The sequence below is a fragment of the Blennius ocellaris genome (assembly GCF_963422515.1).
Source record: "Blennius ocellaris genome assembly, chromosome: 11".
Taxonomy (NCBI): Eukaryota; Metazoa; Chordata; class Actinopteri; order Blenniiformes; family Blenniidae; genus Blennius; species Blennius ocellaris.
This window is the reverse complement of record NC_137660.1, coordinates 17,799,764-17,818,002: the sequence shown is the minus strand read 5'-3', so window position 1 is coordinate 17,818,002 and position 18,239 is coordinate 17,799,764. Positions and strand designations below refer to the sequence as shown.

The 18,239-nt window shown below is 39.8% G+C and overlaps 2 protein-coding genes across 2 annotated transcripts in view; one reads left to right on the top strand and one right to left on the bottom strand.

The window, feature by feature from the left end:
- ptprq (protein tyrosine phosphatase receptor type Q) overlaps positions 1 to 14,129 on the top strand; it is a gene marked incomplete at its 5' end in the record, with an annotated part of 37,616 nt that extends 23,487 nt beyond the window's left edge. Inside the window, 22 exons of the mRNA XM_080504726.1 lie at positions 348 to 623; positions 769 to 1,137; positions 2,443 to 2,552; positions 2,754 to 2,940; positions 3,034 to 3,272; positions 3,434 to 3,503; positions 3,891 to 4,049; positions 4,257 to 4,548; positions 4,639 to 4,712; positions 4,804 to 4,903; positions 5,091 to 5,219; positions 6,884 to 6,928; positions 7,552 to 7,578; positions 7,783 to 7,864; positions 8,372 to 8,462; positions 8,638 to 8,714; positions 9,346 to 9,480; positions 9,655 to 9,780; positions 10,619 to 10,764; positions 11,579 to 11,714; positions 13,582 to 13,705; positions 13,875 to 14,129. Of these exons, the coding sequence (XP_080360852.1) occupies positions 348 to 623; positions 769 to 1,137; positions 2,443 to 2,552; positions 2,754 to 2,940; positions 3,034 to 3,272; positions 3,434 to 3,503; positions 3,891 to 4,049; positions 4,257 to 4,548; positions 4,639 to 4,712; positions 4,804 to 4,903; positions 5,091 to 5,219; positions 6,884 to 6,928; positions 7,552 to 7,578; positions 7,783 to 7,864; positions 8,372 to 8,462; positions 8,638 to 8,714; positions 9,346 to 9,480; positions 9,655 to 9,780; positions 10,619 to 10,764; positions 11,579 to 11,714; positions 13,582 to 13,705; positions 13,875 to 13,912 (3,032 nt within the window). The 3' untranslated portion in view covers positions 13,913 to 14,129. The remainder of the gene's footprint in view (positions 1 to 347; positions 624 to 768; positions 1,138 to 2,442; positions 2,553 to 2,753; positions 2,941 to 3,033; positions 3,273 to 3,433; positions 3,504 to 3,890; positions 4,050 to 4,256; positions 4,549 to 4,638; positions 4,713 to 4,803; positions 4,904 to 5,090; positions 5,220 to 6,883; positions 6,929 to 7,551; positions 7,579 to 7,782; positions 7,865 to 8,371; positions 8,463 to 8,637; positions 8,715 to 9,345; positions 9,481 to 9,654; positions 9,781 to 10,618; positions 10,765 to 11,578; positions 11,715 to 13,581; positions 13,706 to 13,874) is intronic.
- A 4,088-nt stretch (positions 14,130 to 18,217) lies between these two features.
- Positions 18,218 to 18,239, bottom strand: part of iqsec3b (IQ motif and Sec7 domain ArfGEF 3b) — a gene marked incomplete at both ends in the record, with an annotated part of 31,354 nt that continues 31,332 nt past the window's right edge. The window contains one exon of the mRNA XM_080505248.1: positions 18,218 to 18,239. This exon is cut by the window's right edge and continues 398 nt beyond it. Within this exon, the coding sequence (XP_080361374.1) occupies positions 18,218 to 18,239 (22 nt within the window).

Here is an 18,239-nt window from a genome sequence, read left to right as displayed (position 1 = left end):
CAAGTAACTCTTTCCAGGAACAATGGACTCTTTCTGAAAAATTGCCAGCTATCTGACAGAAAAAAAAAAAAAAACATTTTGTCATCTATGTCGCAGAAATGACATTGAATGTCTTATTAAATAGACTAACTTATTTTGTTCAGTTGTGCAGGTACAAGGATCAGTAATAATATAAGATACAGGGAAACAGCATTTCCATTTTTATTGATTCACAGTCACAGAAACTGTGTGCCGCAGCCTTAAACTAACAAGCAGTCAACTTTGAATTTACAATCAGGGATTTTGTCTTGAGATAAGGCTGAATCACAGCAGCACTGTCACACTTCTCTCTCTCTTTCTACCGCCAGTGTCTGATGCTGTGGGGAACCTGTCTTGCTCCGGATTGAGCTGGGATTCGATTCAGCTGTCTTGGGAGCTCCCAGCCAACCCTAATGGGCAGATCCTTTTTTATGAGATTGCATTAGAAGAAGACTCACAGGGCGGCACACACCAGGCCCCCACAGCAGAGTACACGTTGGCAGGGCTTTCACCAGACCAGGAATATGCACTCACTGTAACCGCAGTCAACTCTGCAGGCCCAGGAGAAAGTGTAAACTGCACAGCTTTCACTCTCTCCGAGTCAGGTAGTCATTTGTTATTGTAATGTTGTGAGCACTTGAGCAGATTCCTGCACAGCCGATGTAGTGGAAGCTACTCCGCATGACTTCGGTGAACTAGTAATTTAATACAGAGTGAATATTTGATTAAATCCCCATTCTCTCCTCACAGTCCCAGCTGCTCCCCGCTTCCTCGCCATCTCTCAGGTCACACCTAACAATGTGACACTTCAGTGGGCACCACCGCTCTCTATTCCAGGGCTGCTGAAAGAGTACCACATCATTGCACAGCTGCTTTCAACTGTTTGTGAACCAAATATACCAATTAGTGCTTCGCCGAACCCAGAGGAAGATCTGGCCTCAGACTGTGTGGACAACATTGTCACAGCGTCAGTGAATGCTTCAGATGGTGCTGAAGAAAACAGCATTACACTCCAATCCCTGGCTAAATACAGATACTACCGTTTCAAAGTGGCTGCTGTGACCAACGCGGGAGCTGGAGAATATACACTCTGGAATTATGCACGCACACTGGCTGGAAGTAAGAGCCACAGTGATATCATGACCTTTTTGTGTGAACTGTGAACAGCTAGTTCTTAGTCAGAGCCTGAAGAGTAACAATTATCCAATGAGTGGTTATTTGTTTCCAGGTATAGCATTAAAATTAAACAAATTGGATGTTTCATTAGTGACTTGAGCAGCAGCATAATTTTGTTTTTAGCATACTCGGTGACAGAGGTGGTTGGTGGCTGTGCCAAGTTCAGGGGCTCAAATCCCAGTTAGGGTTATGTCAGCAATGGTATTAAACAGTGTGAAACACGTCGCCCCAAAGTACAGATCATGGTGTTCTGGGGCCACTCGTTAACAGACCAGCTGAAAGGCAAATTACTACCAAGTAATAACTTTACAGAAATGCAACCTCTTTGCCTCCTTCTAATTCACTCCTTGTGTTTAAGCCTGTCCTTCTCAAAGCCAGTCACAGCTGAGGTTGTCTGTCTGTTTGTCCCTACCTATGCAATGCAGTACTCCTCAAACATTATCTAATATGATTCAAGTTTCCCAGGTAGTAAAAAAAAAGAATCAGACTCACCATGAGCTCACAATAAATATGTTTTTGTGAATGCAGGAATTACTGCAATTGCAAAATTTTTATTACAATTTTAAAATCTTCACTACATTTTCTATTGGCTCTTCACATATTTGTGTTAACTGCAAAATTGCTCAAAAGGCATCAAATTGTTCAGCAGGTAGTTGTACATGCAACCTTGTAAATTGATTTATTTACCATATGGGATTATATTGGCGACATTTCTTATTAGGTTTGGAACTGTCAAAAATGTCTTGGTTGGGGTATCAATTACTGCTTTTTTGTGATAGTGACTCCCATCGCATACGTTCCGAAATGATCATCAGCATTAAATAACGCTGAAAATGCGAGTCAGACATTTGATATGATTCATCTAAGTGATCCAAGCTAATCATGAAATTCTGCATAAAACCAGAAAATTAAATGCAACACTTATTATTATTATTATTATTATTATTATTATTATAAGTTGCTATGATTAAACATGAAAGCTCTAAAACTCATCTTTAGTACTGCACATAGGAAAAAAATGGTCAAAGTGGCTTGCGATGACACATTAACACAGCCATGCCCTGCATTAGCATCTAAATTAGGTAAAATGTTATAAGTGACCCCCCTCAACTAATGACCCGTTCATGATAAAGGGCCTTTTGTGTTTTACTTTAGAAAGACTCCAGTTTGAGTAACTGCTTTAGAGAAAAAGCATGTATTTATCTATTTGTTTATTTATATATATATATCTATTTGCTTCTAACACAGATCCTGATGCTCCTCCCCGCAACCTAAAAGTGACCCCTTCTGCCAACAGCCTTCACATTGCTTGGGACGCTCCAGCTGTTCTCTCTGGACCAACTTCATATCTCGTGCAGGTCGCCTCAACAACTTCAATTTGTGACAAATACAAACATGTCACCAATGAAGCATAGAGCACAGTTGGATGTTCTCAGTGCTGATCATAAAGTTCAGAGTTTTTTAAACGACAAAAGTATTTCAACAGCAGATGACAATACAGACAATAGCTTGCATCAAACATGCATTTAATGTTTTGTTGAATTCTCCTAATTTGTTAGGTCGAAGGTCCTAGTATGAACAGGACAACTGTCCGGCGGCCAGGAGAGTTGACTACAGTTGTTGTGCCTGACTTGGTTGCTTTCACTCGTTACTCTGTGACAATCACAGCCTTCACTGGTCCACTGGAGCAGGCTGGCAGTGATGGAAAAGCCATCGGGCCTATTGAGTTTAAAACACTTGAAGAGGGTAAGTCCACACTGTGTGCTCTAGATGTCGGTCGATAAATAGATGGTCTGTAAATAGAAACGGAATAATGCTTTTGTTTCATTGTGTCCTTAGAGCCTAAAGATCCTCCCAAAAATGTGAGCGTCTCAGTTATCCCAGAAGACGTAAACATGGTGACAGTGATGTTCAACCCTCCAGAGGAACCCAATGGAAACATCACGGACTACTTTGTGTACGTGTATGAAAACGATCAGCTGGTCAAGAACATTACCCTCAATATCATAAGAAGAGACAACAACACACTGGTTGCTATTATCGGAGGCCTTAAAGGAGGACACACCTACAGCATACAGGTGAAGAACACACTTTTATTACACAATCACAGATGAAACACATAGACACTCCTGATAAGAGCCAGATAATCAAACCCTTCCACCTGTCGTCTCTGCTGCTTCACTTTCTTCCTGTGCTTTCTTCGTGTGCGTCCTCCTTGCTTCCTTTTGTTCGTCTGTAGATTTCAGCAAGAAACGGTGCTGGTCGGAGCCCACCCAGCCCACATGTCCAGATAACAACAGGGATCAAAGGTAGGAGCCCATCTTTCTCATTTGTCCTCTTTAACAGTGTGTGATGCTTCTCTTTTTTTCTTTTCTTGTTAAAAAGCAATGCAGCATGAGAGTGAAAACGAGAGCTGCCACGACACAGTATAAGAAATCAGAATGCAGGCTCGCACTGACACAGCAAATGAACAAAAACTCAGCGAGATTATTACTGTTGTCTAGGTAGATTAGCAATTTCCAGTTTTATATCTTAATGTAATTAATTGAGACGGCATCACTCACCTGACAGCATCTCTCTTCTCCCTATCTTATACGTGTGTGCTTGTGTGTGTATGTGTGTGCGTGCATGCATGTGTGCGTGCGTGTATTTCTTTCTCCTGTACTTCTCTGCGTGCGCACATCTGTGTATTTCAGCCCCAGCAAAGCCAGCCCAGAGACCCCAGGCAGTAATGGGCCAAGGAGGGGTTGCCATGGTAACCCACAGGAGTATCACCATCCGCATGCCTGCCTGTTTCTATAGTGACGACAATGGGCCAATCACAAAAATTCAGGTCATCGTGGCCGAGTCAGGGGGTATGACTTTTAAAATACATTGACAGGCATCTCTTTTACTTGAATAGACTTAAGTCTTGTTTTTTTGGGGGTGTTTTAAGCCTGGAGTAAATTCACGTTATACAGTATGTCACTTTTTGCTCAGCTTCATATGACTAAATTTAAGCTAACATTCTGCAGCAACGTAAACTGCAAATTCTTTTCTTTCCAACTTTCATCCTGTCACAGTGAAGGATATCGCGAACCTGACCAACTGGAAGAATGCATTTTTTCACCGTCCTGCTCCTTACCTGACCGACGCAGGGTTTCCTAACCCACAGTGCTTTCTGGGGGACGGGGCAACACGAATGAACGCACACGTCAGAGCTGTGCGGGATGTGTCTGCTGACAACCTCTCACTGATGAGGCAAGGCCACGCGGCAGCAGCGACTTATGTGATTGGGGAAAACGAAACCTGTATGGAGGAGAACAACACCGATCATTTCTGCAACGGACCTCTCAAGCAGAACACTGTCTATGTGTGAGTGCATCACATGCGCTCACATGCAACCTTGCAGCCATCTTCAAATGCTTGCCTAACAATGTGTGAACCGTTATTTTATGCCAACAGGTTTAAGTTCAGAGCTACTAACGTCAATGGCCAATACACAGACTCTGAATACTCGGACCATGTCAGAACAGCAGGTATGATTACAGCAAATTGCGAATTTAAATTCTACAATAAAAAGACAACAGAGTTGTGTTTGTGTTCAATGTTGAATCTTTTACGGTTTAGTCGATGGCCTGTTGACCAGAGAAGAGCAGATCATTCTGGGTGTCCTTCTGTCTTTTTTCTTGGCCGTGTTACTGATCATCATCATCTGTGGCTCAGTCAAGTAAGTTGCCAAAAGGCATCTGTCCAACATTACCATGTTTAGGTGTACATAACACCTCAAATATGAAATGATGTGCAAATATGGCTAATGTTGCGCTTCAGCTTCAAAAATGAATTGGTTTCTTTTTTCATGTATTCAACTCTGCTTTTGTACCATTAGTCATCTGTATGTTTTATTGACATGTCAGGATTCATCAGCGTAAGAAGGAGGGTGGGACTTATTCACCCAGAAAGGCAGAGATCATAGAGACCAAATGTAAGCTGGATCAGCTGATTGCGGTAGCAGATCTGGAGCTGAAACAGGAAAAACTCAACCGGTAAGTCTGTGTTCATTTTAATCTAAAAGTGTCCCTTTGCCAAAAAAAACAACGCACCCAGTTTTGGCAGCTGAAGCGCAGCGCACACTACATGACTTCACGCTTGATTTAGCTGCTCCAGACAAGATTTTAAATCTAAGTCAACAAGAGAGAAAAAAAAAAAATCTCTTCACCGCAGCCAACTTAATGTGTTCCCCTGTCAGCACAAAAATCTTCAAGTGTTTTGGAGTTTGTGCAGAAAATAGAAGCAGCAGCACTAAGACGCAGACACACACAGCACCGTTGTGACTTTATAATTTATCTTCAGTTCTCTGCAGAACAGACAAGTCATCCTGTCTGCTTTTCTCCAACCATCCTCACCTACAAATTTAGCATCGAGCTATTCTCTTTTTTCATGTCTGCCACAAACTAGTGCACTGAAACAAAAAAAAAAAATGCTGCAAGCTCCTCTACCCTCAAAAACGACGGGGGTTTTTTCAGGTGAGAGACAGTGACATGTTTAACGTTTGTTTTTGTGTCGTCACGATCACTGATGGCCCAGACTAAGTGAGAATATCTAAGAAAGAAAAGCTTATAACATGAGAAACAAGGATTTGTGATTTGGAATACATACTCCTCACAACCACGGCTCCTAAATAATTCATGATACCAAGAACCTTAAAAACTACCAGAAAGCAGTGAAATGGAGCCTTCCATCCATATCCTGGTCATTACGGTCACCACTTTCCCACACATTTGTAACATGCACAGACACAAACACACAGTGCTATTGAATACCTACCACATTTTAGGGAAAACAAGATCAACAGCATTCACACAGCGCAGTTATTTGCCCTGGTTGTTCTATTCAAGATAGTTATATCAAAACAATCAGTGGGTAGAGCAGGTTGTTAAGCCAAATGATTGATATCTGAACTTATGGTATATCTAAAGTGTCAGCTCGCTGTCGTCAATGTGACCAGCGGATGGAGAAGTGATTGTTGAATTAATCCTTATAAAAGCAACTGAAACACTCACTAAGCATATTGTATGAGTATCTGCACACCTTCCATCCTCATCATCTGAAGAATACTGTCACCCACGTAGTGACAAGACAAAAAAAAATAAAAAGCAGCCAAAAATAGTCTATGTAGGTGGAAAATGTTGTCGTCTTCAAGAGGAAGAGGATGAACACAAACATTAAAAGCATAAAATCTTCATCAGAGAAGCTAAATAAATGAAAGTTATTTCTTCTGGCAGGCTGGAAATATGTAACTTAGAAAAAAAAATGTTTAGATTCTGTTAACTAATTTCCTATAAACTGAAAAAAAGGCACTTTCTGAGATGAGTTTTCTCTTCGCTCTTTTGAACTAGTAAAATGTGAAGACTCATTCACGTCCTGGATTCATGGGGTTATTGCGTGACAGGCGTGGTCCCCCTGGTCAAGCCTCACATTGCTAACACATTACATTCAATTTCCTGACACAGTTTCTTCTTTGCTTTCAGTTGACTTGAATTGTCTCTAATTTGGACAGTATAAACATATATCTTTATAAGTACCCTCTTTTTGCAGAGCTTATGCTGAAATAACAAACATTCTCTTGTCACTTGCAATGTTTCCTGCATGCTGGCACCTGCATTTACTTGCTTGAGCTTTGTTTTTCTCCCAATTTTTCTTCCACCAGGTATTCTTCCTTCTTCTTTAGACGGAAAGAGATTTATGTCATCCAGTAAGTTCGGCTTTTTGCCTGCGTGGTTCTTGTTAATGTATAGCTGTTTGCATGTCCCCTGCTTCCTCTGCCATGTCTTCATGGGCCATCATGTTATCCATTAAGGTCTGCATCAAATTATCCATCTGGGCTACTTAGAAATGCTCTTGTGGTTTGCCTTTGAGTGAATCTAAAATGTTTTACCTGCAGCTCCTTCATTTTCCATCTCCACAAGCAGAGAGTGCAGCATGTTGGTGACACTCCTCTGCTTAAGACCATTTTCATGTTTATTAAAGTCCTAATTTGAAAACTACTTGGAGGGAGCAAGTAGTGAACTCATCAATAGCTGGGGCTCTCCATAGCTACATGTTGTAGAGCTGCAAAGAAACAGCACCCACAGAGGAAGAGCCACATACCATTGATGGCACTGCTTACGTATTCCTTTAGAGAAAGCTTCAAAGTCTGCCGTGGTGTTTAATCAAAGTGGAACCGATTACAAAATGCTTCTTTGTAAAATAACTCTCTTAAAACAGCCCTTTGTTGAAGCATACGTTGCTGTGTACCTTCTGCAGTGGGGTGTGATTATTGTTGAGTTAATTTGTTTATTTTGGTCGATTTCTGTTTTTCTATCTATTTTTGTGCAGGTTGCTCAGCTACAGGAAATCTCTCAAGTAAGTCCCCCCGCATAACAATATATGTGTATTCACACAGTAGCTGCCGCAATAAATAAGCATGTTCTGTCCTGTAGAATTACTTGCACCCGTGAATAACTTTACAGAAAATAGCATATTATTGTGGTGTACGTTTTTTTTTGTTTTTGTTTTTTTTTACTTCGCTGTTTCTTACATTCATTGTATTTCTCCCCTCGGTGCCAGGCCTGTCAACAAGAAGTCTTTTCTGCAGCATGTAGAGGATCTGTGTGCCAATGACAATGCCAAGTTCCAGGAGGAGTTTTCTGTGAGTGTTTTCCCACAACTTGGAGTAAAGTTTATCAAACCTACAAAGCTTTTAAATACTGATGAAATAACAGAAGATTGCCTGCAATATACAAATACAGTCAAGCATGAAGGAGCTGCTGGTTGATAGATTCAAGTCCAGCTTCTGATAAATGCAAAAGTAAGAGCTATACAATAAAATGAAGCCAAGTATTTGGAGAGGAGATAAATTGGGACCAAAAAAAAAAGACATACAAGAGAGCAGCAGCTTGCAAATGCTAATGTAAACGTGGCTTGTTCTAAATGATACACAGTACATCATTTATGTATAAATGCCTTTTATTTTTATGCCTTTTATTTTTAAGCTTGTTTGTGGAAGAGTCAACTGAAGGCATTTCCCCCCCCCCCTGATAGATCGTTCACTCGAGGTCCAGAATTTTACGTCCTGCTGTTATGAATAGCGTCTCCAAACTTTATCTCTATGCACGTGTTTGTGTGAATACTAATGTGTTATAATGCATCACTGCAGGAGCTCCCAAAGCTGCTGCAGGATTTGGCCACCACCGATGCTGACCTTCCCTGGAACAAGTCCAAGAATCGGTTCCCGAACATCAAACCTTGTATGTGGTCCGACTGAAAATGAGCTTTTCAGGGCTACACTATATCTACAGTAGACTATAATTGTTTGGGGGGGGGAGTTTTGTGCTGTAATCTGCATGTGGATTTTGCCAGAGTATGGTTTGTGTACGACACAGTTAAAACTGAACCACACTTTTATCACCGTATTGTGTCTAGACAATAACAACCGAGTGAAGCTGTTATCAGAACCGGGCACTGCAGGCTCAGACTACATCAATGCGAGCTTCGTCTCTGTGAGTACCTGCACCGAAAACACAATTATGTTGTCATAGTTTGTAAAGGTTGTGGGCATTTGCTGATGTGGGCTCATTATAGTTTAATAATTAAAGTGTGCAACTGTTGCATTTGTCCCATTTATGATTTTGAAATCTACATTTAATCATTTGTTGCTTTCGATTAATAAAAACTGAGTTCCTCTTAAAAAATATCAACTCGTCTTGACCTTGAGTGAACAAAAGGGCATTTATAGTATAACCACTAATCTACTAAGTCTCAAGTGCATTTGGCAATTACCTGCTGTGGAAACACCTCAATGGGAGCAGCCAGACACTTTACTCTTTCCAAGAGAAATCAACCCACAACTACCACCTCCCTCACAGCCAGTTGTCTACCGGAAATGGTCCCATCTAGTTTGACTGATAGGTAGATTGGGTCGAAAATGGAAGTTGCTGTCTGGATGTCTTTTGGGAGTATACTCCAGAGTCTAGGAGAAGAGCAGCTAAATGATCTCTGTCCCGTGGCTGAAGGAAAGATATAGGATGGATGGATGGATGGATGGAGGGATAAATGGGCAGATGGAAGTTGCATACAAGCCTCACTGTTTTGTTCTATTTTGTTTTTTCATTTTATTTTCCATCTTTGCAGGGCTACTTGTGTCCTAATGAGTTTATAGCTACTCAAGGTCCTCTTCCCGGCACAGTGGCTGATTTTTGGAGGATGATCTGGGAAACGGGAACTCGCACCATCGCCATGCTCACACAGTGTTATGAGAAGGGCAGGGTGCGTCATGAGAGATTTGAAGCTGTTATGAAACTATGAAACACCACTGGTGCCGGCATTTAGAGTGCAGGCTCAATTTTGGGCTTTATTCCCAGGAAGGTTGTATCTGCTATGAAGATGTGACGTAAGTTTATGTCTGTGTGTGTGTGTGTGTTTGCGTGTGTGACATTTCAGATTCGGTGTCACAAGTACTGGCCTGAGGACAACAAACCAATGTCAGTGTTTAGTGACATTCTCATCTCAAAAGTGTCAGAGGAGGTCCTTCCTGACTGGACAGTCAGAACACTGAAAGTGGAAAAGGTGTGGGGTGAATACCGTCACAGCAATGAGCACACACTCACCAGTCATATAAGTGCACACTCACACAGCGCAAATCACATGTGAACTGTGCATGTGCCCACAGCACAATGTCAAATTCATCAGGAGAAACATTCAATAGCAGCTCTATTATTTATTATGATTTGCTACTTGTCAGTCCATAAGCAATTGCACCTATTGTAATTTTTAAATTGCAAAATCTTAAAATTATTAAAGAAATCTACATTTATTTATTTGTTTGTTTGTTTTACTTGGGGAAAATAAATCTAAATTAAATTTTTAAGTAAATCAGAACATCCTTACACATGGTCTTTCTTTGAAAAAACTAAACAAAACAAAAAAAACAAACCCTGACATTTCCAGTGTAGTCAGCTTTTTTAAAGGTAAATCACTGTATTTTTACAAGTTGCACCTAATTGTGCATTTATTTAATGTGATTTGCAGGACAACGGGTATTTCAAATGACTAATAAGCCTCATGGTGGCATTTCAGTCTGTGCAGCATCAATGATTCCTTGATTTAGAAACTAATGAATAACTGCGATTGTGACTGCGAAAATGTGTTTGGTGAATATAAAATAACTTTTACTCGTAGCTTATACCAACCTTTGGAACTAGAAGGGATTATAAATTATTCCCATAATTATGATTAGTACTAGCAGTAATAGTATTCAAGATATTTAGAAATAAAAAATAAAAAAAAACAAACATTGTTCTTCACATCAATTATCATGATGCACACCCATTTTAAAAAAAAGAGGGAAAAAAAGATTGTACTGTGAGTCCACAGTTATATGAGTTATATTAATTTCTCTGTATAGCATGGGCACTACATCTTGGTTCGTCACTTCAACTACACATCGTGGCCGGAGCACGGCGTTCCTGAGTCCTGCAGCACACTCATCAAGTTTGTTCGAGCTGTACGAGCACACCGGCACGACAACACCACCATAGCGGTCCACTGCAGGTATGGCATCGCTCAGAGATGGCAAATAAAGTGTTAGTAATTCTATACTGTAACTGAGATCTCTACTGTATTTGAATTTTTTTATTTTTCCAGTGAGTTTTTCTTTTACTCGCCACTATTGAAAACAAACACGTACTTCCCATGCCCTTACATTGTTCAGACTGGTTCTTTAGTTGTTTCAAACTCTACAGATTCAGTATTACAGTAAAAGGAAAAAGGGATCTGACTGTAACAGTTATTGATACTGAATGAGCAGAGTTTAAGACTAATTATTTTTGATCTGTGGTAGTTCAATCCATAGTGTTTTTAAAGCCCAGCCAGTTCTCCTGTTTAAAAAAAAAAAAATTTATCTAATTAAAACTATGATACAAGCTGAGTAATGAATTGTGTCTTTCTTTACGATTAAGATGGTGTATCTGATAGACTTGGCAGTCCATCACTAGTCATAACATGTGGATATGAACCCCAACACACCCACCAAAGATCTTTTAGAATGCTTTTTTAAAAAAATGCATTTTGTGTTATTTAAATATGGTAAATATTTATTTTTCCATGTATCCTCTAGTACATTTAAGTCTTCTTTTGCACAACTATCTGTACATCTACTTAAATAAAGGATGTGAGTACCTCTAGTAGTAAAATCTCATATCACTGAATATATGAGCATTGTCCACGAGAATATTGTTCATTTGATGTGGTTTGATTCCAAATTACATCAATAAAATGCATCCTCTTCTTTAGCTACACCGACAAATAAGATGTTTGTTGTTGATATGCAGTTGAATTGAGTTTTTTTTGTTTTGTGTTTCCTCAGTGCTGGTGTGGGAAGAACTGGCGTGTTTATCGCTCTGGATCACCTCATTCAGCACGTCCGAGATCACGACTTTGTGGATATTTACGGTCTGGTGGCTGAGCTGCGCAGCGAGAGGATGTGTATGGTACAGAATCTAGTGAGTTCACACTGGAGAAAGTGACATATTTTAGATTGTATTCTTGAATCTCATAACCGAGAGAGAATAAACAAAAGGGAAAAACTGTATTTTATCTTGAGTTGTTCCAGCACACTTAAGAATCATCAAAGACTCACAAATGGCAGTGCAGTTGTCCTACTTTTTACTTCTTGCCCCTCTGTGATCCCGTCCTCATGAGAAAATATTTGGAAAAATTTCGAAATTACCAAAAGGGAATGACTTGGATGTGGATTAAAAGAAAATTTGGAGCAGGATTCCCCTTTTGAAACGGCGTGAACCTTTCCTAAAATTACCCCAGTGATTACTTGTCGACTGCTGTGTCTCATTGCCTGCTGGGATCCTCTGCCTGGTGCCTGTGCTCATTCTCTGGATCATTTTTTTATTATTTTGAGATGCACTGCACTTTTTTTCGTGTCCACGTGTCGGGTTTTAAGCCTGCAGTGTTTTACAGGAGCTGGTCCTCAAAAAATCTCCAATGAGCCACGCCAGCCCATTAGTATAATGCAGGAACACACCATTCGGATTTGCTTGTTCATGAACTTGTAGACGTTGCTGCAGACACTTCAACCGGCTACCTTTTCAGGCAGAGGCACTTTGTTCTGCTTTGCAGCTATATGTCACAATAGAAAGACCATAAATGACAAGCATAATGAGCTTGTCAAGTGAATTATTGTCGTTGCTATGGGGGACAACATTATTCCTCTTGATGTGATTAAAGCTACGTCACCAGCAGGCGGAACAAAACGCATCAAATAAATGTATTCTAAATTGTCACTAAAGCAAGACTGCCATCTTTAACACACTGAGAGGTAAATTTACACTGATGACTGTCAACTCAGATTAATGCCACGTGCTACGTTTTAAGTTTTGTTTGAAAAAGTTCTGTACCCCAGAGTACAGAGTGCAAGAAGAACATCGTCTGCACGATTATGTCTCACCCGGAAACAAATACCCTCCTTGATAACTAACTGGAGATGTTTTCATTATTTCTTGAAGTCTGGCAGCTGTTTATGCTTTGAAAATGCGTATCTCCACACTTCCAACTGACAGCAAGAAACTATTCCAAAAGAACAAATCCAGAGGCGGGCAGCCACATCAGAGGCGACGTGTTTGCTTTTAGTGCAGCTTTATTTGGCCATAAGTAGTCATATGTCACAGGTCACGTCAGTAAAAAAAATTTTTTAATTATTCATGTTGAAGTTTTTGGAAGAGAGTTTGCTGAATCAGGCAGGGAAATATTAATAAAACGGGATGGTCGATGGCCAAGAAGCTTTGATGTATTCTCAAGGGGAACAACTTTTCAATGAATAAATGAATCTTTGAGCAAATACTTCCATAACTGTGGCTGTTGTAGCATGAAGATTGAAAATAATATTTATAAGTCACACCTTAGTCTGTGGTTGAATTCTCAAACACAATAGTTGTAAAACTAAGGTGTAAAAAAAAAATAACGTATCAGTTCTGGTTAGAATCACTTTATACTGAGGCTTTTGCAACGTTTGCAGAATATTACAAGTGCTTGCAATATAATTGAATATATAAAAAAAAGTTTGCACATGCATTTATTTTAATCTTTCAACATTCATCTTTTTTTATGTAAATCAAAAATACAGTATCAAAATCTATTCAAATATTCATTCAGATCAAAAGTTTTTCCTGCTTCTTTCAAAATAATCATCACAATCACAGGTTTAGAGTGCACATAATTCACTTTTTTATTGATATTCAAGTTAGTTTTTTGTTTTTTTTGATGACACTTCATTTTACTGCTACCACTTAAGTGTGAAATCATTACAAACTTTGGAGTGGCTTGAATCACTCAGCACAAATTGTGTGTGTTGTTAAGGCCCAGTACATCTTCCTGCACCAAAGTACACTGGAACTTCTGAACAACAAAGGCAACAGCCAGTCCATCTGGTTTGTCAGCTATTCTGCTCTGGAGAAGATGGATTCCCTGGATGCCATGGAGGGTAAACAACAGTTACACACACGCACGCACACACACACACACACACACACACACACACACACACACACACACACACACACACACACACACACACACACACACACACACACACACACACACAAATGCAATTGCACACACTCAAACACTTATACTCTATTCTGGTGTTCAAGGTGATGTTGAACTGGAGTGGGAGGAGACCACTATGTAGAAGACTGACCTATGGACACCTGCCCGAGTATTTTCCGGGGTTCCTCGGCACATTGCATGTGCGCAGACCCTGGACAGTTCGACCTCCACCGAGCGGAGTTAAACTGTTGAGCGAAGAGCAGATGAATCGTCTGTTGACTGAGACTTTGTCACTTCACTTTGAACCCTATTCTCAGACGCAGTCCTGTATTTATCGCACCTCTTGTCCACTTGTTTCTAAACGGCAGTAGGAGAAACAAAAAAGGAGGGCAGGGACAGGGACCTTCGGGAACGACAGGGTAAAAGGAGAAAGAAGGAGCTGACTGTGAAAGCTCTGTCACATCTCTGAGTCCTACAGGTACTTTGTACAAATAGATTTCACCGTGCAATATGATTACTTTATAATGTTGATGTCATCTATGTTTTTTAAGATAATTTATTCAGCCAAAATGGTATTGTTTTTTTTTTTCAGTCCCATTGTAACTCTCTTTGGTGTTGTTTATTCCTTCTCAAGTGTGATTTGCAAAAATAAAAGTAACTTGCATTTTTCTTGCCTTGATATTCAGAATCCACGCATGAGATTGTTCCCATCAGTTCCTTGTTTATCTCAGCAGATACGATTGAATGTACTAATACATTTCCAGCTTGCACATCTACTATGGTTCACTTCATACCTTATATCAGAATTATCTACAGTACACATACAGTATTTAAATGAAGTACATTATAGCTCAAAAGGAACATTAAATGTATATAGCTAAGAGAATGCAAACATCTTCTCGTCGCTGTGGCCATTCATAATGCTCAATGTTGATTTTAATAATAAACTACCACATTTAAAAAAAAACATTTATTATTATTACTTTCTGCTAAAAACCTAAGAAAAAGGTTTTCAGAATATTTCTATCTAATATCCAATCCATCCATCTCATAGTGCTTTATCCAAGATTTTAAGATTTAATCACTGCAATTTTGCTTTGGCAAAGCATCAGCCAGCCCCAGGAAGTGCAAAAGTGACCCTGATGGTTGCATTATCTCAAAACTTGAGCAAAAGAAATTTAACTTGTGCAAATCAAAATTGCAGTCTTTATGTTTTGCACCCAGTAAACGATCTAATCTTTATATATAAGCTCACAGTCAGATTGACACCAATGCATAAATGTGACATTCAGAATACATTCACTATTGGCTTGACGTTGGCCTTATTCACTAATTAATGTGCTTGGATACAATATATGTGGATAACACTAGAACATTGGCACAGACTGATTACCCATAGAGCACGTTCATTCCTCCACTGTCCTCGTGCACCTGGTGCAAATGCATCCATTAGAAAGGCAGCGAATGGCACGGACGCAGGCACCGTGGAGACATTATTGATGTTGCCGCACACAAGACGCAGACAGAGAGTAAAAACTACTTTATTCTTTCATTCTCTTCAAACAGAAAAATTAGAAATTCCATTAGTAAACATGTTGATCTTTAAGAAATCTCCTTTTTAGAAATATTATGAGGGTGCAAAGATTAATGACAGTGCTCCACAGTGAGGATGCAGATTGGTGTCTCCATGACAACCGGAGAAGGCAGGGGGTACGGGCAGAAAAGGAGGGAGGGGGAGAGAGAGAGAGAGAGAGAGAGAGAGAGAGAGAGAGAGAGAGAGAGAGAGGGGGGTAGTGACATCAATCAACCCAACATGCCCTGACAATAATGATACAAATATAGAATCAGACTCCTCCCGTGTACTGTAAATTAAACAGAATATCAAAAAAACGAAGCCAAAACAGAAACAAAAGTATCATGCGGTTTTGTACAAGTCAGTCAAGAGTTTACAGGAAACAAAGAGGGGTTGCTGACTTGAGAAATCAAGCAGTTTCTAAGGAAAATCTAAGCTAAACTTGTTGTTGCTTTGGCAGCTGTGTGAGTGTGTCTGTGTGTGTGTGTGTGTGTGTGTGTGTGTGTGTGTGTGTGTGTGTGTGTGTGTGTGTGTGTGTGTGTGTGTGTGTGTGTGTGTGTGTGTGTGTGTGTGTGTGTGTGTGTGTGTGTGTGTGTGTGTGTGTGTGTGTGTGTGTGTGTGTGTCCTCACTTATACATGTGTATATACTGCATGTTGGTGACTGCATATCTGTGTGATTGTGTGTTTGTGTACAACTTATAATTTACTGCATGTGTTCATCTATACAGCATAGCCCTTTACACACCTTAACAGGTGACATAACCTTCTCTTAGTAATACTGTAGTAACATGACATGGTAGTTTAACAATGAATGTAAATCTGTAATAATGTCAGTGTTTTGTTTCTATTGTACCTGGGGTGTATTCTATAAAAGCTGCCTGTTTTCTTCCTTTCATAACAGTAGCATTTAGGACACCGCCTGATATTAAATGCGAATAATAACTATAATAACTATATTATTCTTTTTCTTTTAAACTATATTTTCTCTGTACAAATACATACGTAGATACACACACTGGGCAAACCAATCACTTTTTCAGAATAAATCTATATTATCTATTTACAATATATCCAATATATTCTGTGGTGCAAAAGGTACAAGACGTGTTCAGTATGTCTCAGTCAGATGATTTGTGATGTGCTGTACAAACTGGCTCAAGTTCAAAACCATCGCGACAGGACAAACAAAACAGTGATGAAATCAATAAATATTCTGTGGACAGCTTCAGTCCCCAACAGTTTAACATTCAGTACATATATCCATCCCTGCTTAAATTATATATCTATCACTTGAGGAAAATATAGTATGTGGGAGGGGAGGGATCGTTTTAAGAGGGTCGTTGGTCTCATTGGTCTGTGTAGCATTTTCTCCATTTTTTTCTTCTAAGCAAAGCTTTATGGGCAGAGATGTTGCCTGAGCTTGACCGACATTGTGCGTCCCACTAACTTTCACGCTACCGTCGCTCAGTACCGTAATCCTTTTTGGTTGAATACTCGGGTTTTTCACATCATAAGATGATGGGCTGTTGACATCCACAAAGAAACGCATTACTCCTCTCCGACTCTGTGCCAACTTTAATTTTTACTCAAAAGTACCTTTTATATATTCTCCTTTACATTTACGGTGATCTGTTTAAAAAAAAAAAAAAATAATTTTTTAGAGTTTTAAGTTCCATCTATTTCTTTCTTTATTATTATTATTATGATTTATTTTCAATGATTAATAAGGAAAAATAATGCAGAGAAAATTGACCTCCCAATCCAAGCCAGTCTGAATCTGATGTAGCAGTAGTATTCACACAGGATGAAACATTTGGAGTTAATGTACAGGAGGAGGAAGGCCTCGTCTGCCCATTTTAGGCCGTTCTGGATGAATTACTAACCCAACTCCCTGTCATCCATGAATAAGCAGCCTTAGCACACGGCACACAAGCCCTCTGCTCTCAGCAGACCTGGGAGGTACAGACAGGGTATCACCGCCGACTCCTTTCTAAGTTCTGTGAGTGCAACTCCAGAATCAGAGAAGCAACACACCACAGTGAAGATTTGTGCCAACACAAGTTCAGCAAAATACACACAATGAAATACAGAAATATGATTGTCATCAGGGTATCATTTTAGGTCAGTTCAGTGAGCAGCAGCACCCTCACCCACTACACTATACTGTACATGACATGGTAAAGCCTTTTGCCCTTTTAGTCTTCATACATGCTGATTACCCAGAAAATGCAGGAACAAATAATGCTGTACCCTGGTTGCATCTTACATTATCCAGAAATTTAAAACAAAAAAAAATTGTTGAAATGCAGAGAAGCTAAATGAGCTGGTCTGAGATGATCTGTGTGGGGAATCGACTAAAAACCTGGACCAATGAAAATGGAAGCATCCACGCCCTGAACACAATTTTGTCTTTCATATTTAAAGCACGCTCATGTGCTTTCAGGCTGCTTTTCTGGCATTACGTCTTGGTTTGGAAGTCAAAGCTCACAGACACATTTGTTGGACAGGTGACTTCGACAATTGCAAGGTCACCATGTGAGTGACAAATCGAGACAAACATCGGCAAATATGTGATATGTTGGAGATCAAAGAAAGAAGAAAACGTGTCCCTCAGAAAAGCATTCAAAGCTACTGAATGTTTCAATGTTCAAATACAATACGGCTCAGTCAAGATTTTGAATAGATTCTTGGGTTTCTTTTCCTTTCATTTGACCCATACAGGTTTTTTTCTTCTTCTTTTTTTTTTTTGCTCTGCTTTTGTCCCACGGTTCAGAGTGAGATGAACTGTGCTCCAGCATGGGTACTTTGTTGTAAGTTAATGTGAGGGTCACGGCCAGAGGACCCCCCCCCCCCCCCGAAAAGTAGCTGATGGACTCAAACAATGCTACGGGAACCG